Genomic DNA, 27,935 nt, shown 5'->3' with positions numbered 1-27,935 from the left:
ATTAAACAACCATGCATACAGCCTTGATACATGTACATAACTACTTGTGTGTACATTTGTGACACCATCCCCCATGGGAAAAAGAAAGCCTTGCCGTAGCAAGGGTTTCTTTTACCTTCACAATTTCTTATTGTTATTTACAACGAATGTGAGGTAAAATCCAAGTCAAGCAACCATAATCACATACTATCACATGCCCTTTGAATAGCTGCATTAATTCCATGTTCTCTTTTCATGGATACCATTTACATTGATATTGCTTGAATTTTCTGAGCTAATCATGTCACACTCAAATTGCATACCGGTACCTCAGTAATGGATAAGCTAAACACTGTATGTGTAATGTGAGGTGAAAACCTTTCACCCTTAACTTGATACTGTGCTATCCACTACCTATGTCACACCAACTGACTTTCTGTCATAGCACTCTTTCAACATATTGACATGGCACATTCTCTGTTCTTTGCAATTATCTGGTGTGCTGATCACATAGTTCACATCACTGAGTTTCCTTTTGACACAGTATGGGCCACTGAACTTGGCTTTCAGTGGTTCACCTTGTATGGGCAGCAGTACAAGAACTTTGTCACCTGGTTTGAAGGTTCGGGCTTTGGCATTTTTGTCTGCCTTTCTCTTCATTGAGTCTTGTGACACTTTCAAGTGTTCCCTAGCTACCTCACAAGCCTTTAAAAGCCTTTCACGAAACTTTGACACATAGTCAAGTAGGTGGACCTCATCATCCTCAGTCATAAATTTCTCTTTGATGAGCTTCAATGGGCCCCTAACTTCATGACCGTACACCAACTCAAATGGGCTGAAACCCGTCGACTCACTTGGGGAGTCCCTCGTTGCAAACAACAGGAAAGGGATGCCCTTATCCCAATCCTCGGGATACTCCTCACAAAATGCCCTAATCATTGTCTTTAGGGTCTGGTGGTAGCGCTCCAATGCACCTTGGGATTGGGGATGATAAGCTGACGACTTCAGCTGCTTCACACCCAAACGATACATCACCTCTTGAAATATGCCTGACATGAAATTTGACCCTTGGTCAGACTGCACTTCCTTGGACAACCCATACCTAGTGAAAAACTGCACTAGAGCATCTACCACAGTCTTGGCAGTGATATTTCTCAATGGGATAGCCTCTGGAAACCGTGTAGACATATCCATGATTGTCAAGAGGTACTTATGACCCGACCTAGTCCTAGGCAAAGGTCCAACACAGTCAACTAGAACCCGACTGAATGGTTCTTCAAACGCAGGTATCGGAATCAATGGCGCCGGTTTCACTGAATGCTGTGGTTTGCCAGCCACCTGACATGTGTGACAAGTCTTGCAAAACTCAGCCACATCCACATTCAACCCTGGCCAATAGAAATGCCTCATGATCCGATCCTTTGTCTTTCTGACGCCTAAATGGCCGCCAACAGGTAACTCGTGAGCAATCCTCAAGATTTCGCCGCGGTAACAGGGAGGGACAACAACTTGACGGACCACCGTCCAATCCTCATCAGCTGGCCTATGGGGAGGTCTCCACTTCCTCATCAAAATGCCATCTTTGACATAATAGCACTCAGGGACCTTTTCAGCCTCAGCCTCAGAACACGCCGTCTGAGACAAGCCTTTTAACTCAGAGTCTGCCTGCTGTGCTTCAACCAAGGAAGACTTGCTAAACAGCCCATCACTGTTAGCCTCGGAGCCTAATACAGCAACCCCATCATTCAAATCCTTGAAAAAGGTTTCTGCCAACCAAACACCGGAATTCTCCTCCACATCAACAGAATCCGCATCATCTTGAACAGCTCTACGAGCCTGAGACCTAGTCACAACACAATCTGGGAAAATCCCAGGAAACTCCTCCTGCAACTGCTCAGTTTCAGCAACCACCACTGGTTTATCCGAAACAACTGGAGACGCAACCACCTTGTCCCCAGCCAAGTCATTCCCCAACAGGAAGTCAATGCCTACCATGGGCAACTCAGGAACAACTCCAACAGTGACAGGACCAGAAACTAGGTCTATCTCCAACGTAGGCAAATTAATTCTCTGCAGGCAAAATGTCAGCAGGCAAAATGTCTCCCAGGCCTTATCTCCACAAACACAGTTTGTATAGCAGGTCAGCAGGTAACACAGGACTGACTATAACAAGTCGCTTCAGAGCCAGAAGTGACGTAACTCTCAGAGCAGAGGTGTTGGGTACTCTGCCTACCTCAGAATTTCTCCTGCTTATATACTATCCATTCACCCCTTTCTAGTACATTCTGTAATTTTCTCCAACCTGGGGCCACATACCTGAACATACTAGCAAGTCCAAATTCCAGGAATCCTGGATGACTCACTGTCTAACTATGTGCATAACATCATTGCCAAAATTAACTACCAATCACATTGGGCTACAAGGGCAGTGCCTCACTCAGCCAGCACTTCCTAGAATATTCTGGAATGGGTGAAATCATTCTAGATTGAGTGAGCTATAATGTATTTCCTGTCACACGCATACATGTACTGTAGCTACATTGTATACCATGTAGAAAATTCTCCACTGATCTGGTCAGCCTGTATGTACTATATCTATATCATATAGAATGTTCTCCATTAATCTGGTCACCCTGTGTACATACACATTAAACAACCATGCATACAGCCTTGATACATGTACATAACTGCTTGTGTGTACATTTGTGACATTGGGGTTGAACACTTTTTTAGAAATTAGGGGCGCAATTTTCGTGCTTGCCCCGGGCGCCGTTTTCCCTAGATACGCCACTGAATACAACATGCACTTCGATTTTGAAGGTGCGATTCCAAACCATGGTCAAATTGGCTTTAGTGAAAAAGAAATAAAGCAAAGCAGAATGTTTCAATGAACTAAGTTGGACATGAGATACATGTAAGAAAGTAATCAAATTCTACAGATTCACATCTTGCTACCTAACAAACAAATTAGCAAGGCGGTGGGTGCAGCCTCACAGCTCACACACACACACACACACACACACACACACACACAAGAAAATGATACTTGTTTAAATGGGTTTTGTTTGAAAAGGATGCAAGCTAATGATTATATTTACAGCATATATCTTTTATGTTGGATGTGAAAGAAAGTTTACTTAAGTAAAGATTTCGATATAGTTCTGAGGGACACAAGAGAAGGGATGACGTCATCACCTCCATAGGGTAGCCACTAATGGCACTGTATATAGAACTACAAAATTCCATGGCCTTCATAATCTAGGTCCAATTTGATGAAACGAGTCACAAACCACAAATCTGTCATGGATTGTTTTGTAATTGTCTGGGGTTTGTTTGTTGGTTTGTTTGTATGTTTTTGCTTTCGTTTTGCAATTACAAAGATTGGAATCGACATTGAACAGGACAATAACACCCCAACATCATCACAACACCCCCACCCCAGAAGAATAGCGAGCCCCATTCATGCATGTGGGAAATGAAGTGACCAGACTTAGTTCTTCAGACAACGGTGGTAATACAATTGTTTGCCATTATGAGTACTGATTTAGAATATATTTGAGTTATCACATTCAATACGTATGTGTAAGTCAGATTTATCACAAAAATTCCTAACATATAAACATTTTGCAATAAAGCCTAAAATACCTATTTTATATAAGAATATACAGTGTATCACTATTTTTTTTCAATAAACCATAACTGTAAACGGTTTATTTTAGGCTACGGTCACAACCCCCAAAATCAGCCTGCTCGGCGACCGGTCGGCGAGTTTTTAGCCAAAACCGGTCGGACAACGACCGGTGACCGACCAGTGACCGACCAGGCGCCACTGATTTTTAGGGCATCGGTCGGTCGCCGCTGAAGTTTTAACGCGGAATTAAAATTTAAGCGGCGACCGACCAGTTTTCACTCGCTGCCCAAAATACGCTCGGTGTCCGAGCGGGAACCGCCCAGGCACTGACCTAATCGAGCAGTCGCTGCCGAGGGATTTAGGGAACAAAAATAACAGAGACAAAAATGACAACAGCACAGAAGAAAACCAAGAGAATAGATCGAGCGGTCGCCTTCGAGCGATTTAGGGACTAAAAATGTTAAAATAATGGGCCTAACAGAAGCATTGAAGGTAACCAGAGACTAGATGGAGAAGATAATCTAGCGCAATGTGGGGAAGAAAAAAAAAAGGGGGGGGGGGATAAGAGGCATATTGAAAATCCCATCAACATCTTAGCATCTTAAAGGGGAAGGCTAGTAACTGATCAGTGGGAATCAGTGGAAATGCTGGGAGGTGATTGTTCCAATCCTTATGGGATTCATTCAAGAGTTCATTGTATATCTATTGTTGTGTGAAAATGATTTGCTTCAGAATGGTCTCATATTCAAGTAATGTGCAGTTTAATGCTTCCAGGTTAGCGTCCCTGGTCAGTGACGGAGCATTAATCTGCACATTACTTGAATATGAGACCGTTCTGAAGCAAATCATTTTCACACAACAATAGATATACAATGAACTCTTGAATGAATCCCATAAGGATTGGAACAATCATCTCCCAGCATTTCCACTGATTCCCACTGATCAGTTACTAACCTTCCCCTTTAATATCTCGGCAACCAACATGAGGGACATGGAAGTCAGAGGCAACCACTTTGTGGCAAAAGAGATCAAAGCTAAAAGTTAGTGTCGATAATGTTGACGTAGTAAAATATGGTTTGGTTACCTTATCATTCATTAAAGGCCTATTGATTGAAGAAGAAATGAATGAGAAGAGATGGGGAAAATTAAAATATGAAATTGAATAGGAATTGAAAAATATTGTAAAATATACAAGCAAACAAAATATTTTGGAAAATTCTAATCTATTCTAATCTTTGTTCCATTTCGGATGTTCCTCCCTTTTGTTTTATTTCCTAATTTCTAGTTATCTGTGGTATCACATAGCTGAGGTTTGTTAGTTGATAATTCAACTCTTAGATCTTTTGCCTCGAGTTTTATCTTAATTAATTAATTAATCAACACATCACAAATCACATAGGTACATTAAGAAACACAGGTAGCTCGTGAGAAATTCTTGGCAGAGACCAGCGGGTGGCCGCCGGTACGCCTACGGGTCACCGGTAGATGACCTATCGATCGTCCGTCGGTCGCTGAGCGATTTCGTAAAAATCGGCCGGTGGCCGGTGGGAGATCGTCCAGTTGCCGATGGGGCATCGCTCAGTGACTGCTTGGACTCTGCGCGTCGCAGATCCCCATATTTCGCCAAAATTTTACTGAAAATCGATCGGTGACCGACGGGAAATCGACGGGGCACTGCTCGGTCATCGCTAGGGTTTTACAGCCTGCTCAACATCTCCACAAACTGCTGAGCGGTGCCAAAATTTCAGCAGCGACCGAGCAGGCTACAAATCGGTCGGTCGCCGCTCTGAGTTGTGACCGTAGCCTTAGAAAGAATTCTATTATAACTATTGTTCACATTTTGTATATTTAACAATACTCACCATTGATTATACTGACTAACATTTTTACATTGATCGTTTCCAGTCAGTCCGCAGCACGTATGCTAATGAGCCGATCCGGCAAGATTTATTCAGCACTCTCGTTGACGATCTTTGCGTTTGAAAGGTGTCTCGTCGTGCGAGATTTTGCGAGACTTTGATAGGGCTATGGTTTTCACAGCGTAGCGACTTTTACATACATTTGTCATGGCTACAAGTCACGGTAAATTGTTCTCCAGACTTAGATCTTTATTTTGATACTAAAATTAGGTATAACATCGGATCTTATCATGACTATATAATCAGTTAAATTTGCGTAAATTTTACCTGCTTTTCACGGAAAATTTTGTCGTCTAAAGTTCTTTTTTGGTTCCTGACCGGATTAAGAAACTGTTGTTTCTGATTTTGGCTTTTTCGTAGAGAGGAAATTTAGATGCTCATCATATATTGGAGTCAAGGAGACGCAAGCATGATTTATACTAGTTTTTCCGTTTTGAAATGTCTGTAAAATTCACTCCTAAGCCGGAAGTATGCTCCACACAAAGTGTACAGTGGCGCGAAAGAGCTCTCTCATTGGACAGTGCTTGCATACAGCGCTTGAACTACACGCGTGCCAAGAAACTGCAAGTGGCATGAAACCGTTATGTAGCAGCGTAATGACGTAATGCAAGCGCTGAATGCAAGCGCTGTCCAATGAGAGAGCTTACTCTTGAGATTACACGGTTTCAAGCTGATCAGCACTGACATCGATGTATATTTTACTGGTTCCTGACCGGATTAAGCAACAAATTGTCAAGATATTTACATGGATAGAAAGATTAGGAGATGGACTACCAAATAAAGCATTTTCATTGAGACGCAAGGTGAATTTGATATTTTTTTGACGTCTTGAACGTGTACTGCACGAATTACTTTTTTCATCATTTTTCAAGCTCAAATTACGCTATGATATTTTTCATTTACAATAATTTGAGTAACATGTGATGATAGTTTACATATTTTCCTTAAATTTGATACCAAATTTGTGAACATAAGGTGTATTTTTGTTACCAAAAGCCCAAGGACAAAATCCCCTTACGCAGCTCATTACGTATGCAAGCTTAGAGCGGGCTTGCATACGAGTTGAATAAATACGAGCGAATTATCGGGTGCTGCGGACTGACTGTTTCTATCCCTAACTCACATTTTAGAACTACTTTGAAGCACTAAAGCTGTCGGTTTTTTTTTTTCAAGTGCAAATAATGGTTAAGAGTCTGCACTTAAAAAAACCCTCCACCATTCTTCACAGACCACCTTTCAGGTATGCAAACAAAGCCCCAAAGCCTTGGCGAACAACAACTTTTTTATTTATTAGATTCAGCCCTTTCTGGACCATCTCTTAACAATGCCATTGATATTTCAGCCAAATAAAGTGCCGACGCGACGGCGGTTGCAGAGTTTAAAAAACCGTCCAAGGCGTCCATGCATATGCCGAACAGCGCACGGAAGGACTGATTTATCTATTTTGCGCTCATGACATTGCAACAACGACTGTAGTGAATAGACGTACTAAAGAATATATATACCGGATAAAAGAACGACCTTGATTATTTTGGATAACGAAAGTAAAGTGGCGCCAAGCATGTTCGCTGGTAACCAAATGCATTTTTTTTTTTAACTTCTTCGGCAAACATTTTTTTTTGGTCTTTTTTTTTCCAGCGTTAATTAAATCATAATGGTCCTCCTACAGAAGTTTTCGCTGTATTAGAGTATGAGTACTGAACATACCAGTTAATGATTCATGAAAAAAAAAAATACACGATGAAATAATGTTGTAGGCCAGAGAGAGAGAGAAAGAGAGAGAGAGAGGCACGGGGGTAGCATTGATTGAATTATTGATAAACAAATAATATAGTTGGATCATGGTGACTGCACCCATGCAATATGCGCCATATAGTGCCTGCCATAAATTATCATTATGCGTATCACAAAGAGATGCGTTTTGCCTTGAGCACCGCTATTTTGAGAGGTTATGACATCAATTATTATCATGTCATTTTTTTGTAATGAAAATAGTAATAAAACTTTCCCTTTTAGGAGATAAAGAAAAAAGTGTGACTTTGGATAATGACAACAGCAGTACCCCTTACATGCAGTACCAATATGATATTTACTGCATATTATATGAACATCTTGCGTAATCGGAGCTGATGGCCTAGAGCCCTCATTGAACAACTCTCATTGATTTACCCGCCTTTACACAAAACGCTCCGAGCTGCAAACATAATTTCTGGTGTCTTGTCTTCACAACACCTTAAAGTTGTGCCCTTCCCCAAAATCCTCTGGCAAAAGAAAGAATATTTGTACAAACATTTAATTGAGTGTGACTGTTGAAGTGAAAGTTCCAATAAAGAATTGATTCAAATTTAGTCAGTGATTCGCAAAACTTTTACCATGATTTTGAAGCCGAGTGTGCATTTTCAGTTGTTGAAGTTAGATTATTTGTTTATTTTGTTTTATTCATTTTATACTGCAGGGTAGGCCTGTTCAGTTTTGTAAGATTGCTTTCCAAAAGCGTCCTGCAGTACATAACAAGCATCATTCTACATGAGAATACCAAACAGTTATAGGTAACATACACTACCAATATCGAGAGTGAATTAATCACAAAAAAGTAGAAAGGTGTATCCCACTGTTACAAATCAGTTTTAATGGTAACAGATAACAAATATTGTTATATAAGGCTTTGCATCCGTTTTTTCTTTAAATCCATAAAGGGATGTACATGTTTGAACATTCAAAGGGAAACCTGGCATTCAAGACATTAATATACTGATAAAATGCGTGAAAGACCGTATGTTGGCATTACAGCAATATAGGAGCTTTATGAGTTATGGATGCCTGCATAGCTTCAAGTACGTGTCATTAAAGAGGAAATCCAGTCCAAAGTTAGTCTGATAAAAAAGAGTACAATTTTACGAGTTCAACGGTAAAAAAATTGACTGAAATCGGATGAAAAACAAGAAAATTATAAAATTTTAAAATTTTGATAATTATTCTCCCAAACACTTCTTGTACAGTTGGTATGAATATGCAAATGAGTGAGCTAACCTTGTCATGCCCTCACAATTTTACATTGATCGTGTACAAAAAATGACGAAAATTCAATGTTTCTGTCATTCAAGTCTGAAACATGACGTTATCCCTGGTTGAATAACTTCAGAATAGTGCATCATATGAGGATTTGAGCCTCGGGCATAATTGCGTTTGAATGAAAAACTGGAAATTTCAAAATGTTATGTTTAAACTATTTGGTAAGTTGTGAGTCGATGACATGCTCACTTTGCCATTTGCATATTCATGTGATATTGACTGTTCAAGAACTGTTTCCCCCCCCCCCCCCCTCAAAAAAAAAAAAATAGCGAAACTTCAAAATGTCATAACTTCCTGAATTTTCATCCGATTTCGATCAAATTTATACCGTTGAACTCGTAATATTTTACTCTTTCCTATCAGCCTAACTTATATTTGGACTGGATTTCCCCTTTAAGAATAATTGGATGCATAAGAATTTCAACGCAGCAACTCATGGTAAATATAGTCAAAGGACAATTTGAAGATCAAGTTCAATTTATTTCATACTTCTCACAACGGCGTAGCCAGGATTTGATCTTGGGGGGCGGTTAGTTTGCGAGGGAGCGAAGCGACCGAGCCCGAGCGAGCGGAGCGAGCGAGAGGGGGAGGGTGTGGGAGGGGGTGTCCCCCCTTCCACGGTAAGACTTTTTGCATTTTGATGTTGTAAATGGTGCGATTTGATGCATGTTTTTGCGCGTGTTATCGAATTGAAACAGTCCCACTTGTTTAAGGTACCAATATATTTTCATGTCGATTATCATTGAACAATTTGGCTATTATATGGTATCATTTAAATAAATGTCTTGTATTAATTCTTACACTGAATATCATGAACGCGACTGTACCCGAGAGAGCAGAGCGAGCGAGGGAGGGGGGGGGGGAGGGTGTGGGAGGGGGTGTCCCCCTTCCACGGTGAGAACTTTTTGCATTTTGATGTTGTAAATGGTGCAATTTGATGTAGGCTTGTGAGCCCTTTATCGACGTGAAACAGTCCCACTTGTTTAAGGTAGCAGTATATTTTGATATAGATTATTATTGAACAATTTTCCCAAAAAATGGTATAATTTAAATACACTTCTTGTATTAATTTTTTTCACTGAATATCATGAACGCGAGTGAACCCGAGCGAGCGGAGCGAGCGAGGGGGAGGGGAGGGTGTGGGAGGGGGTGTCCCCCTCCCACGGTGAGATCTTTTTGCATTTTGATGTTGCAAATGGTGCATAATGATGCATGTTTTTGCGTGTTTTAACGAGTTGAAACAGTCCCACTTGTTTAAGGTTGCAGTATATTCTAGTGTAGATTATTATTGCACAATTTGCCAATAATATATATAAAATGGTATCATTAAAATACATTTTTGTATTAATTCTTACTCTTAATATCATTAACGCGACTGAGCCCGAGCGAGCGGAGCGAGCGAGGGGGAAGGGGAGGGTGTGGGAGGGGGGTCTCCCCCCTCCCACGGTGAGAACTTTTTGCATTTTGATGTTGCAAATGGTGCAATTTGATGCATGTTTTTGCGTGTTTTTGCGTGTTTTATCGACTTGAAACAGTCCCACTTGTTTAAGGTTGCAGTATATTGTAGTGTAGATTATTATTGCACAATTTGCCAATAATATATATGAAATGGTATCATTAGAATAAATGTTTGTATTTATTCTTACTTTTAATATCATTAATGCGACTGAGCCCGAGCGAGCGGAGCGAGCGAGGGGGAAGGGGAGGGTGTGGGAGGGGGGTGTCCCCCCTCCCACGGTGAGAACATTTTGCATTTTGATGTTGCAAATGGTGCAATTTGATGCATGTTTTTGCGTGTTTTATCGACTTGAAACAGTCCCACTTGTTTAAGGTAGCAATATATTTTCATGTCGATTATTAATTGATTTGATTTGATTTGATTTGATTTATTGGTTTCTGTATCATCATTGTACATACACACATTCATGTACAAACATATTATTGAACATTATGGCTATAAAATGGTCTTGTATTAATATTCTTACACTGAATATCATGAACGCTGTCTGCTCAGCAATCAAAAAGAAAAAGCATGCACACGAGTGGCATTTTCCCTCCCAAACGAAGATGATTTTGCATTTTCAGACCTTAAATTCAGCGATCTGATGCAAATTTTTGGTGCAATACTTTTTCATCGAAGTGTTAAAATCACGGAATTTAGCTCTTATTCCAAATGTGCATCATCTGTGTGCATATGTACAAAGTCTAGTGAGAAAGAGCTTAGGGGAAGGGGGATTCTCCCTCCCGCTCGGCGGAGGTTTTGTGTTTTAAGAATTGAAATAAAGCGATCTAGAGTACACTTTTTGTGGAAAATTCGGAAATTGTCATTCCCAAAAATGTACTAGGTCTAAAGTGGGTAACAAGCAATGGAATGGTGGCAACGCAGTGGCGTATCTAGGGAAAACGGCGCCCGGGGCAAGCACGAAAATTGCGCCCCTAATTTCTGAAAAAGTGTTCAACCCCAACCCCATCCCTGTAGGGACTTTAAACAAGGTCCACATGATGCTTTTTCAAGCACTTAAAAGGGATCTTTTTGAGGGTGATTTAAATGTAATGAATTTTGATAGATTTTGGCGAGCGAGCGCAGCGAGCGAGCCGAAAATTTTTGTATTTCAGCTTACAAAACATGGAATTCTTATCATTTTTTGCTTACCAAATCTTACAATTCTAAACAAGATATAGTGACGGCCTTATAGATAACGATTTATACCAAAAAACTGAGGACTCTAAAAAATACTGTACATTAGTACGCGCGAGTGAGCTGAAATTTGTATATGTTCTCGTCATCATCACGTATTGTTCTTATCTTTTTTAATATAAATTTTGGCGAGCGAGCGCAGCGAGCGAGCCGAAAATTTTTGTATTTCAGCTTACAAAACATGGAATTCTTGTCATTTTTTGCTCTTAATCTCACAATTATAGTGACGACCTTATAGATAACGATTTATACCAACAAAGTGAGGACTTGAAAAAATACTCTAAATTAGTACGAGCTAGTGAGCCGAAATTTGTATATTTCTGCGTCATCATTACGTTTTTTTTTCTTATCTTTTTTGATTTTTTTTTTGCGCCCCCCTCCCCCTTATGTTCGAAACCGTTGGCGTCCTCTTTTGATAAAATCGGCGATCGCTTCAGAACGAATGAAATTGCAGACGCTGCTCCGTGTAACATTTTTCCTGCTAAATATATAAAATGACATGAGTGAACACAATAGACATTGTCATTTTGTCCGCGTCATCGTCACGTTTTGTTCTTATCTTCTTCTCTTTTTTTATACAAATTTTGGCGAGCGAGCGCAGCGAGCGAGCCGAAAATTTTTGTATTTCAGCTTACAAATCATGACACTCTTGTCATTTTTTGCTTATTAAATCTTACAATTCTAATCAAGATAATAGTGACGGCCTTATAGATAACGATTTATACCAACAAACCGAGGACTTGAAAAAAATAATCTAAATTAGTACGAGCGAGTGAGCCGAAATTTGTATATTTCCGCGTCATCATTACGTTTTGTTATTATCTTGTTTGAATCGGGTTTTTTGGCGCCCCCCCCCTCCCGTATGTTCGAAACCGTTGGCGCCTTCTTTTGATCCAATTGGCGATCGCTTCAGAACGAAAGAAATTGCAGCCGCTGCTCCGTGAAACATTTTGCCTGCTAAATATGAAATTACATGTGTGAACACAATAGACACTGTCATTTTGTCATCATCACGTTTTGTTCTTACCTTCCTTTTTATATAAATTTTAGCGAGCGAGCGCAGCGAGTGAGCCGAAAATTTTTGTATTTCAGCTCACAGAACATGGAATTTTTGTGTGAACACAATAAAAATTGTCATTTTGTCCGCGTCATCATCATGTTTAGTTTTTATCTTGTTTGATTTGGTTTTCTGCCCCCCCCCCCACCATTCTCCCTCCCCCCTTCCGGGCGAGTTTTTTTTTTTTTTTTCCTTCTTCTTCTTCTTTTCTATTTTTTTCTTCTTCTTCTTCCTTTCTTTTCTTCTTTTTCTTCATTTTTCCCCGTTTTTTTGCGCCCCCAAGGAGTGGCGCCCGGGGCACGTGCCCCCCTTGCCCCCCCCCCCCCCCCCCTAGATACGCCACTGGTGGCAAGATACCTCTCCCATATTAAAGGGAGCCTTTTTTCAGTTTAGAACTGAAATTCAACAATCTGGTGTACACTTTTGTTGGAATATCTGGAATTTTTTCAATCAGAAGAGAAGTGTAGCAAGTCTGTGGAAGGAGATTCTATATACTTTTCTGATTGCAGTTAAACGTTTTGGTGCTCACATTTTGTGTCATATTTGGGCGAGTGTTATCTCCACCCTTCCCGTACGATGGAGCTTTTGCCTTTTTTAAGGTTGAAATTGAGATATATCGTATGCGCATATTTGATGGAATATATGAGAAATCATTGAAAAAATGATGGGGGAGGGGGGGCTTAGGGAGGAAAGGGTCGATAAAAAAGGGAATTTCCCCTTGTACATGAGGGAACATTGAGTTTTCGGCATATAAGTGATAAGTCATGTGCACTCAGAATTTTTCATAATTTTTTTTTGTAAATCTAAAAAGTGTACTAAGGCTAGGGAAAGACGCACAGAGGGGAGGGTCTGGGAGGGGGTATCCCCCTCCCAAGCACGAGAGATTTTGCATATTTTGAACTGAAATTCAACGATCTTGTGCACACTTTGAGTGAAATATTCAAAAAATTATGATCTTATTTGATGAAAGGTTGAAAAGGAGATCCGCTTCATGTGCATGCATACAGTATACACGCATTTTTTTTCCGCCTCGCAAATCCCCGGTCCAAATCTTAGGGGGGGGGGGGGGGGGGCGACCGCCCCCATCGCCCCCCCCCCCCCCCCGGCTACGCCAGTGACTTCTCAATATTATATCAATATTATATCAAAAGTAATAACACAAGTTCTTGTGCCTTGTCAATAATGTACAAAACAAAACTAAAAATATATGCACTGTACATACATGGAGGTGATAACTGGTCGAAATCGAAATCGGGTTGTACAAAGAGAAGTATGATAGGACCTACATGAAAGCAAGCTTGTTTGGCTGTAAGCCCCGAGTAATTAGTGTTTGTGAAAGAGAAACTGAGAACTAAGTTCATATAACCAGATGATAATGATGCAAAAAAGGGGGGAGCGGAGAATGCCTATAAAATTTAAAAAAAAGGAAAAACTACACAGAGAGAGAGAGAGAGAAAGAAAGAAAGAGAGGGAGAGGGAGAGAGAGAGAGAGAAGGAGACAAAGAGTGCGGAATTGCTAATGATGAATTCAGAGAGCGTGACGACAAGGCCCAGATTGCAATCTGCAGCGTATTGACAGGTATGTTTGGTCGGACAATAACATACAACAGTATGAAACATTGACATTGCAAATTTATTCACTGTCTACAAGATATGCATTCAATAAAAACTCTTTCAGTTTCCGTTCGAAGAAGTAATAAAGACGAGCAGCTTGTTATTTCGGTGGAGTGGTTATTCCAGTATCTTGTGCCTGTATACATTATGTTGTTGGTTGTTGTTTTTTTTTGCGAAAATTTTCGAGTACGTGGAAGGTGAATGCTTCACTTTGGTGGGTAGGATAACTGTGAATCAAATTATTCTTTTTCTGAACATACAAGTAAAAACACCTTATGCCGACGTTATAATTGAATAGATCTGGTGTTTTCAGTATTTTGTTTGAAGAATAAATTGTTCATAAGGGACAAAATATCCAACATGGTTGATATTTCTAATGGCACGTTTTTTAATATGGAAGAGTACATCAAAACGATTTCTAATTGCATTTCCCCAATAAAGGTACGGACTAATCAGCGTAGAATAAAGATTAAAGATATACAAAATTTGACTAGAAAAAAAAAAAACACTCTTACGGTTTTTTTTTAAAGAACACCCGTCTTTCTAAAAAGAATATTACTTTAGATAAATAACGTGGGATTTCCAAGAGAAAGCACTATCAATGAAAAGCCCTGAAATTTTGTAAAATTAACTTGGTTTAATTCAATTTCATTAAACTTCATATGAAGGGGAAACGTTTTAAGACTGTTGCTAAAAAGCATGAGTTTCATCTATAAAGCAGGTTAAGTGATAATCTATTGGAGTATATCCAAGACTGCACAGATTTGAGTTCTTTGTTCATAGTGTCAATGAGAGTATAAGGATCTCCGTGTGTTAAAAAAAAAAAAGTAGATTGGAGTCATCAGCAAAACCTATAAAGGAAAGAATTGGAGAGGAACTAGGAAGATCGTTGATGTACAAAAATAAACAGTAGTGGGCCTGATAAGGAACTGTGTGGGACATCACATGAAATTAACTTCAACTGAGAATCACGGCCATTTTATAGTCACATATCTGATGTCATTGATTGTGTGTGTGTGTGTGTGTGTGTGTGTGTGTGTGTGTGATTTAGCAGCACAAGAGAGAAGAATACAGCTGCTTATTTTTGTTCATATTAATTCACTGTCAAGATGAATCTGATATCAAATGAAATTCAAATAAAGAATATCATTTAAAAAAAAAGTTTGTGTGCACCAAAGAAGCAAAATAAGAATACATAATTTTATGCGTGCGTATCTATAATGGCGCATTTTCCTACGAGCAATAGGATGGCACAAATTGTATTCGTATATGTCAGTGGCAGAATGATTCAGGTAAATGTGAAGTGTCAACAGAATTTTGGAAACTGGGAGGACTACAACATTAATCAATCAGTGAAATGGATCAAGGAAGATGAAAAGGTAAAAAAAAAAATCAGAGGGAAAGAGAGAAATATAGATCACTCTTCGGGAAAAATCATATCATGTCAGAAACAGACCGGAGAGAATAATATTGTGTTTGGAATCTAAATTGACCAGCATTCCAAAATTTACGTTTAATATCATTCGTAATTTAAAGCCTCGACGATGTTGCCTTGGTAACATGACTCACATGACGTGAACGCTCGCTCCTCAGCCCTTGTAAGATAACGTTTTCTATGCAGACGGTCATTTGCGTGCTCGCCAAATCACATAAAGGCTTATGCAATATCATTTCACTAATTCAAACTCGGCTCCGATGTGTTATGAAAAGTGACAACATTGATGAAGTGGAGAAAAACTGAAATTAATCATCGTATTCATATCAAGGCATATTGCTATCTCGAAAATGAATTATAGTAATGGTGGAAACGACATGACTTCGAGACGTGTGTTATCAATTTCCTCACAACATGCACGAAGTTTCGCTCCTTATATACACTGCTATTCAAATCTTCATTTTCGAAGTAATCAGAGATTTTTTTTTGTTTATTAAGGACAAATTGACAAATGTGCAATCTAGATTTGGAGCAATATTGATTACAACCCAATTTTGTGAATACTACCAGGATGTGATAGTACAGCACAATGCTTTCAATGCATCATAATGGAATGCGAAAATGTCGTAGGTGGAAGATCTGTAAAAATATGTGACGTGATATGTGTAAGTGCTATAATATGTCATATTGTGTGGAAACGAAATCATTATAGAGAAATGAAAAACTGAATAACCATGAAAAGTGCCGATATATATATATATATATATATATATATATCATTCAAAACTTTTAGGAATATGACATAGATGATCATCAGGTAAAATGAATCTATTTCTGTTCCAGCCCCCCCCCCCCCAAAAAAAAAAAAAATCAACATCAACTACTAGCAGTCTGTCAGTTCTGAATTATAACGTCTTTCCAATTCAGACTAAATCCAATTCATCTTTTTATTGGTATAATCAATTTGAGCAGAGTACACATTAATTTTCCTATTAAGATCCAGCGAGGTTGCAGGCATGAATTGATAAATCCTCGCGCATATCACTAATGTTATTCTGTAGATATTCAATCAGATTTTCCTGCTCCGTAGCAATACAAATAAATGAATTGTCATACATGCCTCTCTAAATGGTGCACTGTGGCTATGAATTGAATATTCATGACAATCACACTAGATGGCTTTAGCTCATCAGGGAAGTGGATCATGTCCCTGAATTCATGCACACCGGTATCAATGAAGGCTGAGTTTGCACAGCAGAAGATTAGGCCAGCTCATTGCATTGATCGCATTCAGGTACAGTACACTCCCGTTACAACGCAGCACAGTTACAGCGAAATTCCGGTTACAACGAAGTAAAAATTCAGGGCGCAACATTATCCACTCTATGTATTTTTATTGTCTATTTGTTTGGTTATAATGTCGGTATATTATGTCGATATAACGAAAGGAAACTGCAGGTCCCGGGGACTTCGTTATAACGGGAGTCCACTGTAGTATAGTCAAAACTTGTTTCAGTCATTCGGGTGAGACTGAAAGAAAAGAGTCTGTACAAAAGCGAGTGATGGGGAAAATAGAACTATGATAATGAGATCTGATTATTATTGTATGCTAGCGTTTATTTCAGTTGTATTACGATCGTCTCCAGCTTCCAAACTTAGACAGTATAGCGTGTTCATATTGTCATAATAGGCGATATTTGAGCAGCTGTCTGCCCTTCAGGTAACACCCTCCCACCCTCTTTCCCTCCTCCTCCCTCTCCCTCCCTCCCTCCTTCCTTCCCTTAACCTAATTCTCTCCGTCGTCTGGCTTTGTCTAAATGCACATACAAGCAAACAAATCGAATGAACGCGGGGGTGTTTGCTCCGTTTTAATGTTGTCATGTCACTAAACTAAATGAAATGCTGCCATACATCATCAAAAGAGCGTGTCCAAACTTCAAACTGCATTCATATAGAGATGGATGATTTTTTTTTTTATTTTTTTTTTTTTATACGAGCGCACTCATTTTGTTCTCAGTCCCTCTGTCGGTCTATCATGGGTGAAGCCCGCCTCGCAGCGGTCGTGTTGTGCAGAGCACGATGGGGTTTCGAGAAGACATCCCTCATATTATTACAATTTGACAAGCTGGTGTTTATCAAACGCAGAGTACGAATGTGCCATCAATGCATCATTGCATCATTTCCATTACTTAATGGCTCCATGGCTCGATTGATGGCTCCCGCTTTCGTTTTTATAGGTCTATGATAGGGCCTACTTACTCCTCGCTCATGGAAAGGTATATAGCTGATCGCTTAATCTTCGGTGAATTGATATGACAGTTTGGTGTGCTTGTGGTATTCATCTTGAACCTGTTAGCGGTATTGATTAATTTTTGGATGATAAGACAGGGATGAATTCTCATCTGCCATTTGATATTTACCTGCTGCTTATCACTTCATCTTTTCCATCAAGTGAATACGACTCATTTTTCTTTCGCTTTATTTGAAATTAATTGATAATAAACTTGTCTTTGCTCTTTGACAAAATCACTTATTTCCCAATGACTTGAATGAAACTTTATTAAAGAAATATTTCATTTCATTTATTTCCAAATTTCATTAAAATGCACGAAAGTGAGAACATAAGGATACACTGGATTACAAAATAATATAAACAAAAAAAGCAATAACAAAACAATAGTACATAAACTAGAGAGATAGAGAGAAGAAAAAATGGAATTCTAGGAGAGAATGAAATGGAGGATCCTGTAGAGGCCATTGGTCTTTCTACGGCTGGGCTCCCACTTGAGATCTGTACATTTTGAAATTACACTCAAGAGAGAAAAACAGGCAAATTTTCGTGGGAAATGAAACATACTCCAGACAATGAACAACAGTTTGGTTACATTTCAGCGGATACTAGTTATTCATCGAATATAATATGTTTAAAAGAGGTAAGGGATGGACATTGCTTCGTTTCATCAGACACAGAATTCCAAACGTGTATAGGTCCTACTCTTTGGATCTATGCGAGGTAACGTATCTAAGGAGAGGTGAATATATATCATCATTCTGTCTAGTGTTACATAAATGTACATCTCTCGTATATTTTAACATGTTATCAAAATAGGGTGTCATAAATTATGAGTGTATACGAATACATAAATAAAGGGGCTCGTAATCACATATGTCAAATATAGTAAGAAGCTGGAGCATTTTAAAAAGAGGCTGCGAAGTTGTTGCAGGGTGAGAGTTTGTTATTGCACGTAGTGACCTTTCTTACGTGTGTATACACAATTCAATTATATTTTGCACATTGGCCCCAGGTCATTGTACAGTATGATAAATGCGGCAATATATTATTGTGGCATTATAGAAGTGGAATAAAATGCTTAATGGTGACAAAATGTTTTATCCTATAAATTACAGCTGATGCCCAAGAAATTTTGTTAAGATGTACGTCTAAATGTAGTACTATGAAATTTGTAAAAAAAAAAAAAAAACACACACACACACTCACAATATCTTTTAAGTATGTTGTTTACAATTTGTTTTCTTGGTATTAACCAGCATTCCCCTCCTCCTCGTAGAAATGGGCAATCATTTTATGCTCGTAAATTCACCACTGAAAATGTAGCTAGGTTAAATGAAAATTTGCAGAATGAAGATTGGGAAGATGTTTTAACCTGTGACGATACCGCAAGAGCGTATCAGTTATTCTGGGCTAAATTTGAGATATATTTTAACATTAGTATACCTAAGACCAAGGCAGGGAGGAAACGTAATAAACCTATAAAACCTTGGATAACAAGAGGAATTTTGAATTCTATAAATAAAAGAAATATTTTGTACAAAAAAAGTCTTTCTCAAGCTAGCCCTGAAAATGTTTCTAATTACAAGACATATCGAAATAGATTAACAAGCATTATTAAACAGTCCAAACAAATGTATTTTTCTAAAAAGATAGATAATGCTCAAGGTAAAAGTTCAACTATATGGAAAATAATCAATGAAATTCTTAATAGGAGTAAATCATCATCTGATTCTCAAGTATTTTATAAAGATGGCAATACTGTAAGTAATCCGGTAGATATAAGTAATATGTTTAATGAATATTTTGTGCATATTGGTCCACAACAGGGCTCTAAAATTGATAAGAGTAATTGTGATTTCGCAGATTTTCTGCCACAACCAATAGATTCATCTTTATTTTTAAACCCAACTGATTTTATCGAAATATTAAGAATTGTTTGTGCTTTTAAAAATAGTTATTCTGTCAGTCATGATGAAATCAGCACCAATTTACTTAAGCAGATTATAGGTAGTATTTTGTCTCCCTTAGTCCATATCTTTAATCTATCTCTTTCTTCTGGTATTTTTCCAAGTTCCTTCAAAATTGCTAAAGTAATACCGATTTATAAAAAAGATGATCCCACGTGTGTAACTAATTACCGTCCCATTTCTATTCTCTCTAGTTTCTCCAAAATACTCGAGAGAATTGTGTATAATAGGTTGTATGGATTTTTGTGTCAGAATGATTTCTTCAATCCTGATCAATTCGGTTTCCGAACCAATCATTCTACTGATCACGCGCTAATGCAGTTATTTGATAGAGTATCGAGTGCCTTGGCAGATCGCAAACATGTAATTGGTATATTTATGGATCTGAGCAAGGCATTCGATACTCTTGACCACAAAATATTATTATATAAGCTACGACATTACGGGGTTCGGGGTACTGCACTTACATGGTTTGAAAACTATTTGTTATGTAGAAAACAATTTGTTTCTTTTGACTCAGTATCCTCCAATACACTACCTGTAACATGTGGAGTTCCCCAGGGTTCGATCTTAGGGCCGTTATTGTTTTTAATTTACATAAATGATATTTCAAACGCATCATCTATGTTACAGTATATATTATTTGCCGATGATACAAATGAGTTTCACTCACATGCTGACCTAAACCACTTAGTTGCTACTTTGAACAATGAATTACCGAAATTATCTACATGGTTTAAAAGTAATATACTGGCACTCAATTTAAGCAAAACTAATTTCATTCATTTTAAATGTAAAAAAGCTGATCTACCAGAATATGAATTGTATATTGATGGTATATCTCTTGAAAGGAAAATATTTAATAAATTTCTTGGTGTGTATATAAATGAAAACTTAAAATGGGATGATCATGTAAAACACATCATTTTGCCTATATCCCGAAACGGTGGCCTATTAACTGAGCTTCAGTATTTTTTACCAACTCGTGTATTGTTTACCCTGTATAATGCCTTAATCTTACCATATATATTGTATTGCGACATTATCTGGGCAACCCACAAATGTAACACAGACCGTATACTTCTCCTACAGAAAAAAGCAATACGAGTGTGCAGTCGAGCACGCTCTCGAGATCACACCGACCCATTGTTTTTCCAGCTTAAATCCCTTAAGATAAATGATATAAATTTTCTCCAAAAAGCTGTATTTATGTTTTGTCTCAAGTCAAACCTCTTGCCTCCAATATTTAACGTAATATTTCGGTCAAATTCAGAGATTCACTCTTATCCAACCAGACAATCCACAAATTTACATTTATTTACCCCCAAAACCGCACTCGCGCATCATTCTATCAGACACTCCGGCCCTGACACTTGGAATTCCCTTCCCATTGAAATTAAAAACATGACCACTATGTATTCATTTAAGAAGGCTGTAAAACTTCACCTCCTTAAGCAGTATTCCCCAGGATAACATTCTGATTTCTTAATTGTATTATAATCGAATGTATATGAATATGTACGTGATACATAATGCATGGATGTGTGCATACATATATCGATTTAATTATCTATCCATATTATGAATGAGTATGCATATGTATGTATAGGATACATCATGTATATATTATGAGCATGCATGTGTACGATGTGCCTTACCATTACTGAGTACATAAAACAAGCACGATATATGTTATTCAATGTCAGATAACAATACGTATAAGATATTTTGTATTCACATATTATTATTTTCATAGTGCATATTCAGTCATTACTCCGGCAAAGGCAACTGAATGTGTTAACTTTAATATCATTGTCATATTGTATTTATCATCATTACTATTATTGTAAAGTAGTTGGAGTGGTACCCATACACTCTGTAACTTTCCCTATTCCCCCTACCCTTCCCTATTTCTCTCTTTCCTATTCTATTCAGAGTAGGTAAGCATATAGTCTCCATACCGTCAAGCCTCGGCTTATTTTGGAGACCCTTCTGTTTAAGTTCCATGAGCTTGTATGTTTGTATTTGTCTTGTATAATTGTACTAAAAACTATGTGTCGATATACTGTTTATCATAAATGACATGTACATGATCCTATCTGATGTAACGGAATTAAGCAGAAATAAATCAAATCAAATCAAATCAAACATACATACATTTGTTAAGAATCATTGCTCGAGTTTAGGTATCTCAGTTGTTGTAATGGATGATGTTTAAATGGTTTAACTACCAGATTTAAAGACATTTACTGCAAGGAATACTGATACTGAGGCTATACTCGTGCTCACATGAGTATCGCAAGTTCACCTTCCATGAATATAACCATGGACCTACAACGAAAAGAAATATGGGACCTAAGATTGATCTCGGGATGACACCCGTAGTAATTCTTAAAAGTGCGCGGAGCTTTTGCCATCAATAAAATCAAATTATTTCTATTACTTGAATAAGTCTTTATCCATTCCAAAGAATTTCCAAGTATTAAATAAAAACATAATGTTCGAAACAATTACTGGTCTAGAGCGTCGAAAGCTTTCGACAGATCTAAAAAGAAAAATCTTTCTCTGATAATATGAACATTTTCAAATGCTGTATTAAGATTATTAATAAATTTTAGTAAAGTTGTACTATTGATTTACAGAAGGGTGTACACTAAGTGCATAAAGGGTGGATATCGCTGTTGGTTTGCTCGGGACTGTGGGGATGATGGGGTGTGGTTGCTTGGCGTGTGTGTGGATGGCGGTGGTTGTTGTTGTTGTTGTTGTTGTTGTTGTTGTTGTTGTTGTTGTTCGTGTTTATTGGCGCTTTTCAATCAGTCTGATTATCTGCGCCACGTCTTCTCCATACTGAGCTCAGTTCGGTGGATCACGTCACGCTCACTCTGTTCTAGGTTTTGGCTTACCTGTCAAGTGGTGGCAGTGGTGTGTGGCGGGGGTGTGTGTGTGTGTTCCCGTTATTGTGTGGTACCGTGGAGGGCTTGTGCTGCACGTGCACGTGCACGTCCACTCATAGCAGGGAGGTGCTCTGTAACACCTCCCTGCTCATAGCGACCATCAGGGAGAATTCCGCCCGACCATCCTTTAGACTATTTCTTTAGAGAGAATTCAAAGTTCAATTATTGTGGGTCTATGATATCACCCCCAGACCGACCATCCGGGGGTTGCATCTCTTTTATTAACTCTGGACATTCTGCATCAATGATCCCCAAGTAGCCTAGTCCTTTCTTGCCAGCCGTTTTCTCTATAAATCTAAATAGGACAACGTCCGAAACAGCGCAACCATATTATTTTGGGTGATGTGAAAAAAAAAGACTTGCGCCTGGAGATAATTAATACCCTTTATTGTTCCGGATAAAGTACCTACAATGTATAGCAACAAAAGAAAGAATTAACCCCCTCGAAACCACTATCTAGAGTTCCAGTGATAATGGTATACAAAAGGTTGTAAATAGCGATGACAATTTCAATACATCTGTTGGTAGACCCTATCTCTTGGCCCCCTCGACACCACAATCTCAGAGCTCCAGAGATCGTGTGTACAACCATGACAACAGGTTGTGAATAGCTATGGCAGTTTCAATCCATCTGTTGTTAGACCTTATCCCTTGCTGAAAAGGAGTTTTGACACATTAACCCCCACAAAACCACCATCCCAGCGCTCCGGTGATTATTATATGTTTATAATACAAAAGGTTGTGATTATAGCGATGGCAGTTTCAATACACCTGTTGGTTGACCTTATCCGCCGCTGAAAAAAGAACTTTGACACAAGGTATTCTTCCAGTCGAAGATTGACGTTCAAAAGACAAGAGAAGACAGTGGATAATGCAAGCCGGATTTTTCTATACGGATAGCGTAAGAATTATACTACGTTTCGTTGTCAAGGCATTCTGCCCTTATTTATTCGCTCCGCGTTTAAAGGGTATGTGCAGTTCTGGTCGAGGTGAGGATTTAGCTTTTAACGTTATGCGAGATATTCAGAAACCACTCTATGAGATGTCAAAGAGCATGCAATTTCTAAAGGGTATCAAAAGTTTATTTGATGAAAATCGGTTTTGAAATGGCTGAGATATCCAAAAACAAGGTGAAACAAAGAGATCTTAATAAAGTTTGGGCCTGTCGCCTTTTATTATTATCACTTTTTTGGATATCTCAGCCATTTCAAAACCAATTTTCATCAAATAAACGTTGAATCCTTCTTAAAACTACATGTTCTTTCATATTTCATCAGAGGTTTCTCATTAACTCACTTATAAAATATGTTCAAAAAATGAATCCCTTACCTCAACCAGTACTGTGGTACAGTCCCTTTGAAGGTAGGTCAGGCGTATAGGCGCAAATTTTAAGAGTACAAAAGTCATGCCTCCCATATAAACTAAAAGTAACATTGCACCTTTCATAAATTCATTGCTTGAAGCGTGGGATCTAATGTACACCTTACACAAAAACTGAGATGAGCTCAAATTTGGTTGATTAGAATGGATACTAATCATGCCTGAGTATCCGTCGTAAGACATTTATTTTTCCCTTTCCCTAACACTGGACACTCTCCTATGAACTCTTAGACACATCATTTTTGTTCAAAAATCTGATTAAAACTAAAGGAATACAGAAAATTGGGATATTATAATCGATTTTCATTAATATTTAAGAATTCCTAAGACTATGTAGGCTTTGGAAAAGCCAATGTAGATAACAGCACAATCTTGATAAGATTTCTTTGTTCTTATAAGTGGTTTTGGCCTTAATGACTAAGTATTGTATAGGCATGTTTTGCCATCACACTTGAACGAGAATGATTATTGGTATGAACATGGGGCACACAAGTACATAATAGCCTGCATTGGTTTTGTTAAGGATAATGGAGAAAGTGGTCGTGATTGTGATAGGTAGGAGTGTTTTACTATCACAATAGGCCATGTTGGCTCTGCGGAATTGACTCCAAGTGAACACAAGGCCCAGTGGCGGATCCAGGGGGGGGGGGGGGGGGAGGGGGGGGGAGGGGGGGGGGCGCACTGGGCGCGCGCCCCCTCTTTATTTTTTGTTATAACAAAAGAAATGAAAAGAAAAATGGGGCGGGGGCACGTGCGCCCCCTTTTAATTTCGTAAAGGCGCTTCCCCTCTACGGAATTCCTGGATCCGCTCCTGAGGCCGACTGCTTTGTGACCCTTGCAAATTCTCCTCATATCTGTCTTTGGAGAGTTAGACAAGAATGTACAGGGATATGAACATGGGGTACATAATATGTCGTTGTCGACCTGTGGTTTTACATATTGGCTAATAGAGGTTGTGGTCGTGGTAGTGATAAGCAAGCAATATAGTGAGTTTCAATAGTGTATTGAATAGAAGTAGTAGGCCTTTGCAGAATATTATCGTAAGGACATTAACGCCATAATGTTAAGTGAAACAATAACGCCATTATTTTTCTCAAGCGATGATATGAAACGTGACGGATTGAGGGATGAAGAGTTTCTGTGCTTATTGGCGGCCATTTTAAAAGCATTTTTTTTTAAATATATTATCATTATCAGTGATATCTTTGTGTTAACAAGTGTCAAACTTTCATCTCTTCTAGAGAGGATGGACAATAGGTGGACAGCAAAACACTGACAGGCCAATAATTTAACTTTGGCACGTGGCTAAATACGTAGGATACCAGATCTGTGATAATTTGCTGTTTGTTCATCGGTTGTATAAGAGATGGCACACTTAGTGAGGTGACCAAATAGATCGAATATTGGTGTTATTTCGGTTCGTTTTCTCTTCAACCACCGTCAACTTCGTCAACAACGTCAACGTCAACCATCGTCAACCAATCTTGATATTGCACGATACATCATAATCAACAGTAGGTGTAAGGCGTTCTATAGCAGATCTTACTGCACTCTACCTTTATCTAATCATCAAACAATGTATTTAATTGGCAATGTTTTAATTGTATTCATATGAATTGCGCCCGGCAGATTAACGGCTTCGGAGCAGTTCTCTTCACCTTCGGGAACTTCACCACAATCCTCGCCATCTCGGTGGACCGGTACTTGACTGTCGTCTGGTCGACTCGGTTCCCTCCTACCAAGGCCCGCACCGTAGGCTTGCTGGTCTTCTGCTGGGCTCTGCCGATCCTCAACGTACTGCCGCCTTCCTTTGAGTTCCTCTCCGGCTTCAAGTTCCACCCGGACACCCACCACTGCTCGCCCAAATGGGACGACTGTCTTTACTTCATCATCTGGTTCACCTTCGTCTTTGGCATCACCGTGCCGATCATGACGTTCTGCTACATCGCCGTCATCAGGACCATCCGGCGACAGGAGATGCACCTGAAGAGACATGGCAAAACGAACAAGAGCGCCCTCTTGAACCGCTCATCCTCCAAGGAGGGAGTCATCAACGTGGCTATGGACAGCATCAGCCGTTCCAAGGGAGATACGTTCGGATCCGAGAGTGTCACTAAGGCGTCAAACGGCTTGAAGGAGGGAGATCTCAATGCCTGGGAGACGACAGAAGATGGAGTGACTGATGATATGAAGAAGATGGCGGGAGACGTCTTCCAAAAAGGGGATCAGAAACCGAAGAAGCGCAAGGGGAGAACGAAGATGGAGAGACTTAGCACAGATAAAAGAGTTGCCCTCACTGGTAATGGCTCTTTTGTCATTTCGTCTTCTTCTTTCTTTTTGTAATTTTGCTAAGGATGTCAGGATATGCGGAGAATCCATGTTCTCAAAAAAAAGAAAAAAGGAATTACTCAGACTTTTAGTGATAATGAAGTCAGATATATATGACGATCATAATATTATTATGACATGTACGATGCTAACATGTGTAGTAATGGGCAAACTCTTCATTTTATGCTGTTTAGTGTATAGGATCAGATTGAATCAGGAACAAGCGTGTTGTTTTACATTCTCAACCCCCTCTGCACCTTCTCGAGCGAAAGAGATATGAATATGTTGCCATTATGATCATTATGATCATCTAAAGAAACACAAAAATATAAACAAAACAAAACAAAACAAAAAATCCCACATGCACAAGAAAATCACGAATTCTCTCTTATCCCATTAAACAAAGACCACAAAGGAACGCGCTTGTCTGTAGCAAACCATCCATATCACTACCCTCTACGAGCAAAGGAATGTGAAAGCACTGCGAAATAAAAGAAAATAAGAAAAAAAAAATGGGGAAAATCTTTTTATTTAGGAATTCATAATTTGCACTATGAAATAGATCAAGAACCTTAAATATGGTACAGTGGAATGGTAGATGCTTATATGCTTAAGCTACCTTTAGTTTCAGAGTTGCTCCTTAAACATGGTTTGAGTTAAGCCGGATGTCCAGTCTGACAATGCCTGACAAACCTATTATTTTTTTTTCTGTACAGGAATCATGCTCGTTATGACGACAGTCGTTTGCTGGGCTCCATACTTCATCATCCACTCGTGTTTCGTCCCAATAAACCCAAGCCACTGGCTGGGCGTGGTGAGCATGTGGCTCGGATACGCCAACTCCATGCTTGATCCACTCATCTACTCCTTTATGAACAGACGCGTGCGCGCACGCTACCGCGCGCTGTTCGGATGGCGCCTCGACCGGAAAAAATGTGTTCGTCTTTGCCGATGCTGTGGAGGAGGCAACACTACAGGGCTAAACGACCTTCAGCATTGAGAAATGAATAATTCTCCATCCAGGCGAACCGAACTCATTCAAGCTGTACGCTGATTTTGACATGGACACTTCTTCAAAAAATGCTTTAGATAAAAAGCAAAGTTGAAGTGAAGGCATGAAACGCGATGTGCAAATAAATGGCGTATAATGTACATAATCAGATAATGATTCATTAAGGGACGTGGTGGAAATTAGAAATGAAGGACATTATCATATACCTATAATTATCTGGATGGTGATAATTATACTAAAATGAATATTGGCGTTCAAATTTCGACTCTAATCTAGTAAATTATACCTTTATAACTCCTGATTTTGATAGATCGTTGTGATTGTGATCAGAGTGTGTAATTCAACATGTTGGGCAGATAACCAGAAATAGTATAACAGTAGAATGCGTGATGTGACTTTAAATTTGCCGGATATAGATATGGATATTTATTGAGTACTTGGGTATCCTTGGGCAGGGGATCAGCAGAGATCAATGTTATGATTTCGATCGGTCGGTTAACCGACGGGTGAACCGGATCGCTGGAACAAGTTCGTGGGACTCGACCACAGGAGACATTATTTTGTATATACGTCTACATTTCTACGAATAATCATTA

General features: G+C 39.0%; 1 protein-coding gene across 1 annotated transcript in view; it reads left to right on the top strand.

The window, feature by feature from the left end:
* Positions 1 to 27,327, top strand: part of LOC140231718 (octopamine receptor beta-2R-like) — a 39,918-nt gene extending 12,591 nt beyond the window's left edge. Inside the window, exons 2-3 of the mRNA XM_072311871.1 lie at positions 25,629 to 26,298; positions 27,044 to 27,327. Of these exons, the coding sequence (XP_072167972.1) occupies positions 25,629 to 26,298; positions 27,044 to 27,327 (954 nt within the window). The remainder of the gene's footprint in view (positions 1 to 25,628; positions 26,299 to 27,043) is intronic.
* The last annotated feature ends 608 nt before the right edge of the window (positions 27,328 to 27,935 follow it).

Source organism: Diadema setosum, chromosome 8, assembly GCF_964275005.1.
Source record: "Diadema setosum chromosome 8, eeDiaSeto1, whole genome shotgun sequence".
In the NCBI taxonomy this organism is placed as follows: Eukaryota; Metazoa; Echinodermata; class Echinoidea; order Diadematoida; family Diadematidae; genus Diadema; species Diadema setosum.
This window is presented reverse-complemented; position numbering and strand designations above follow the sequence as displayed.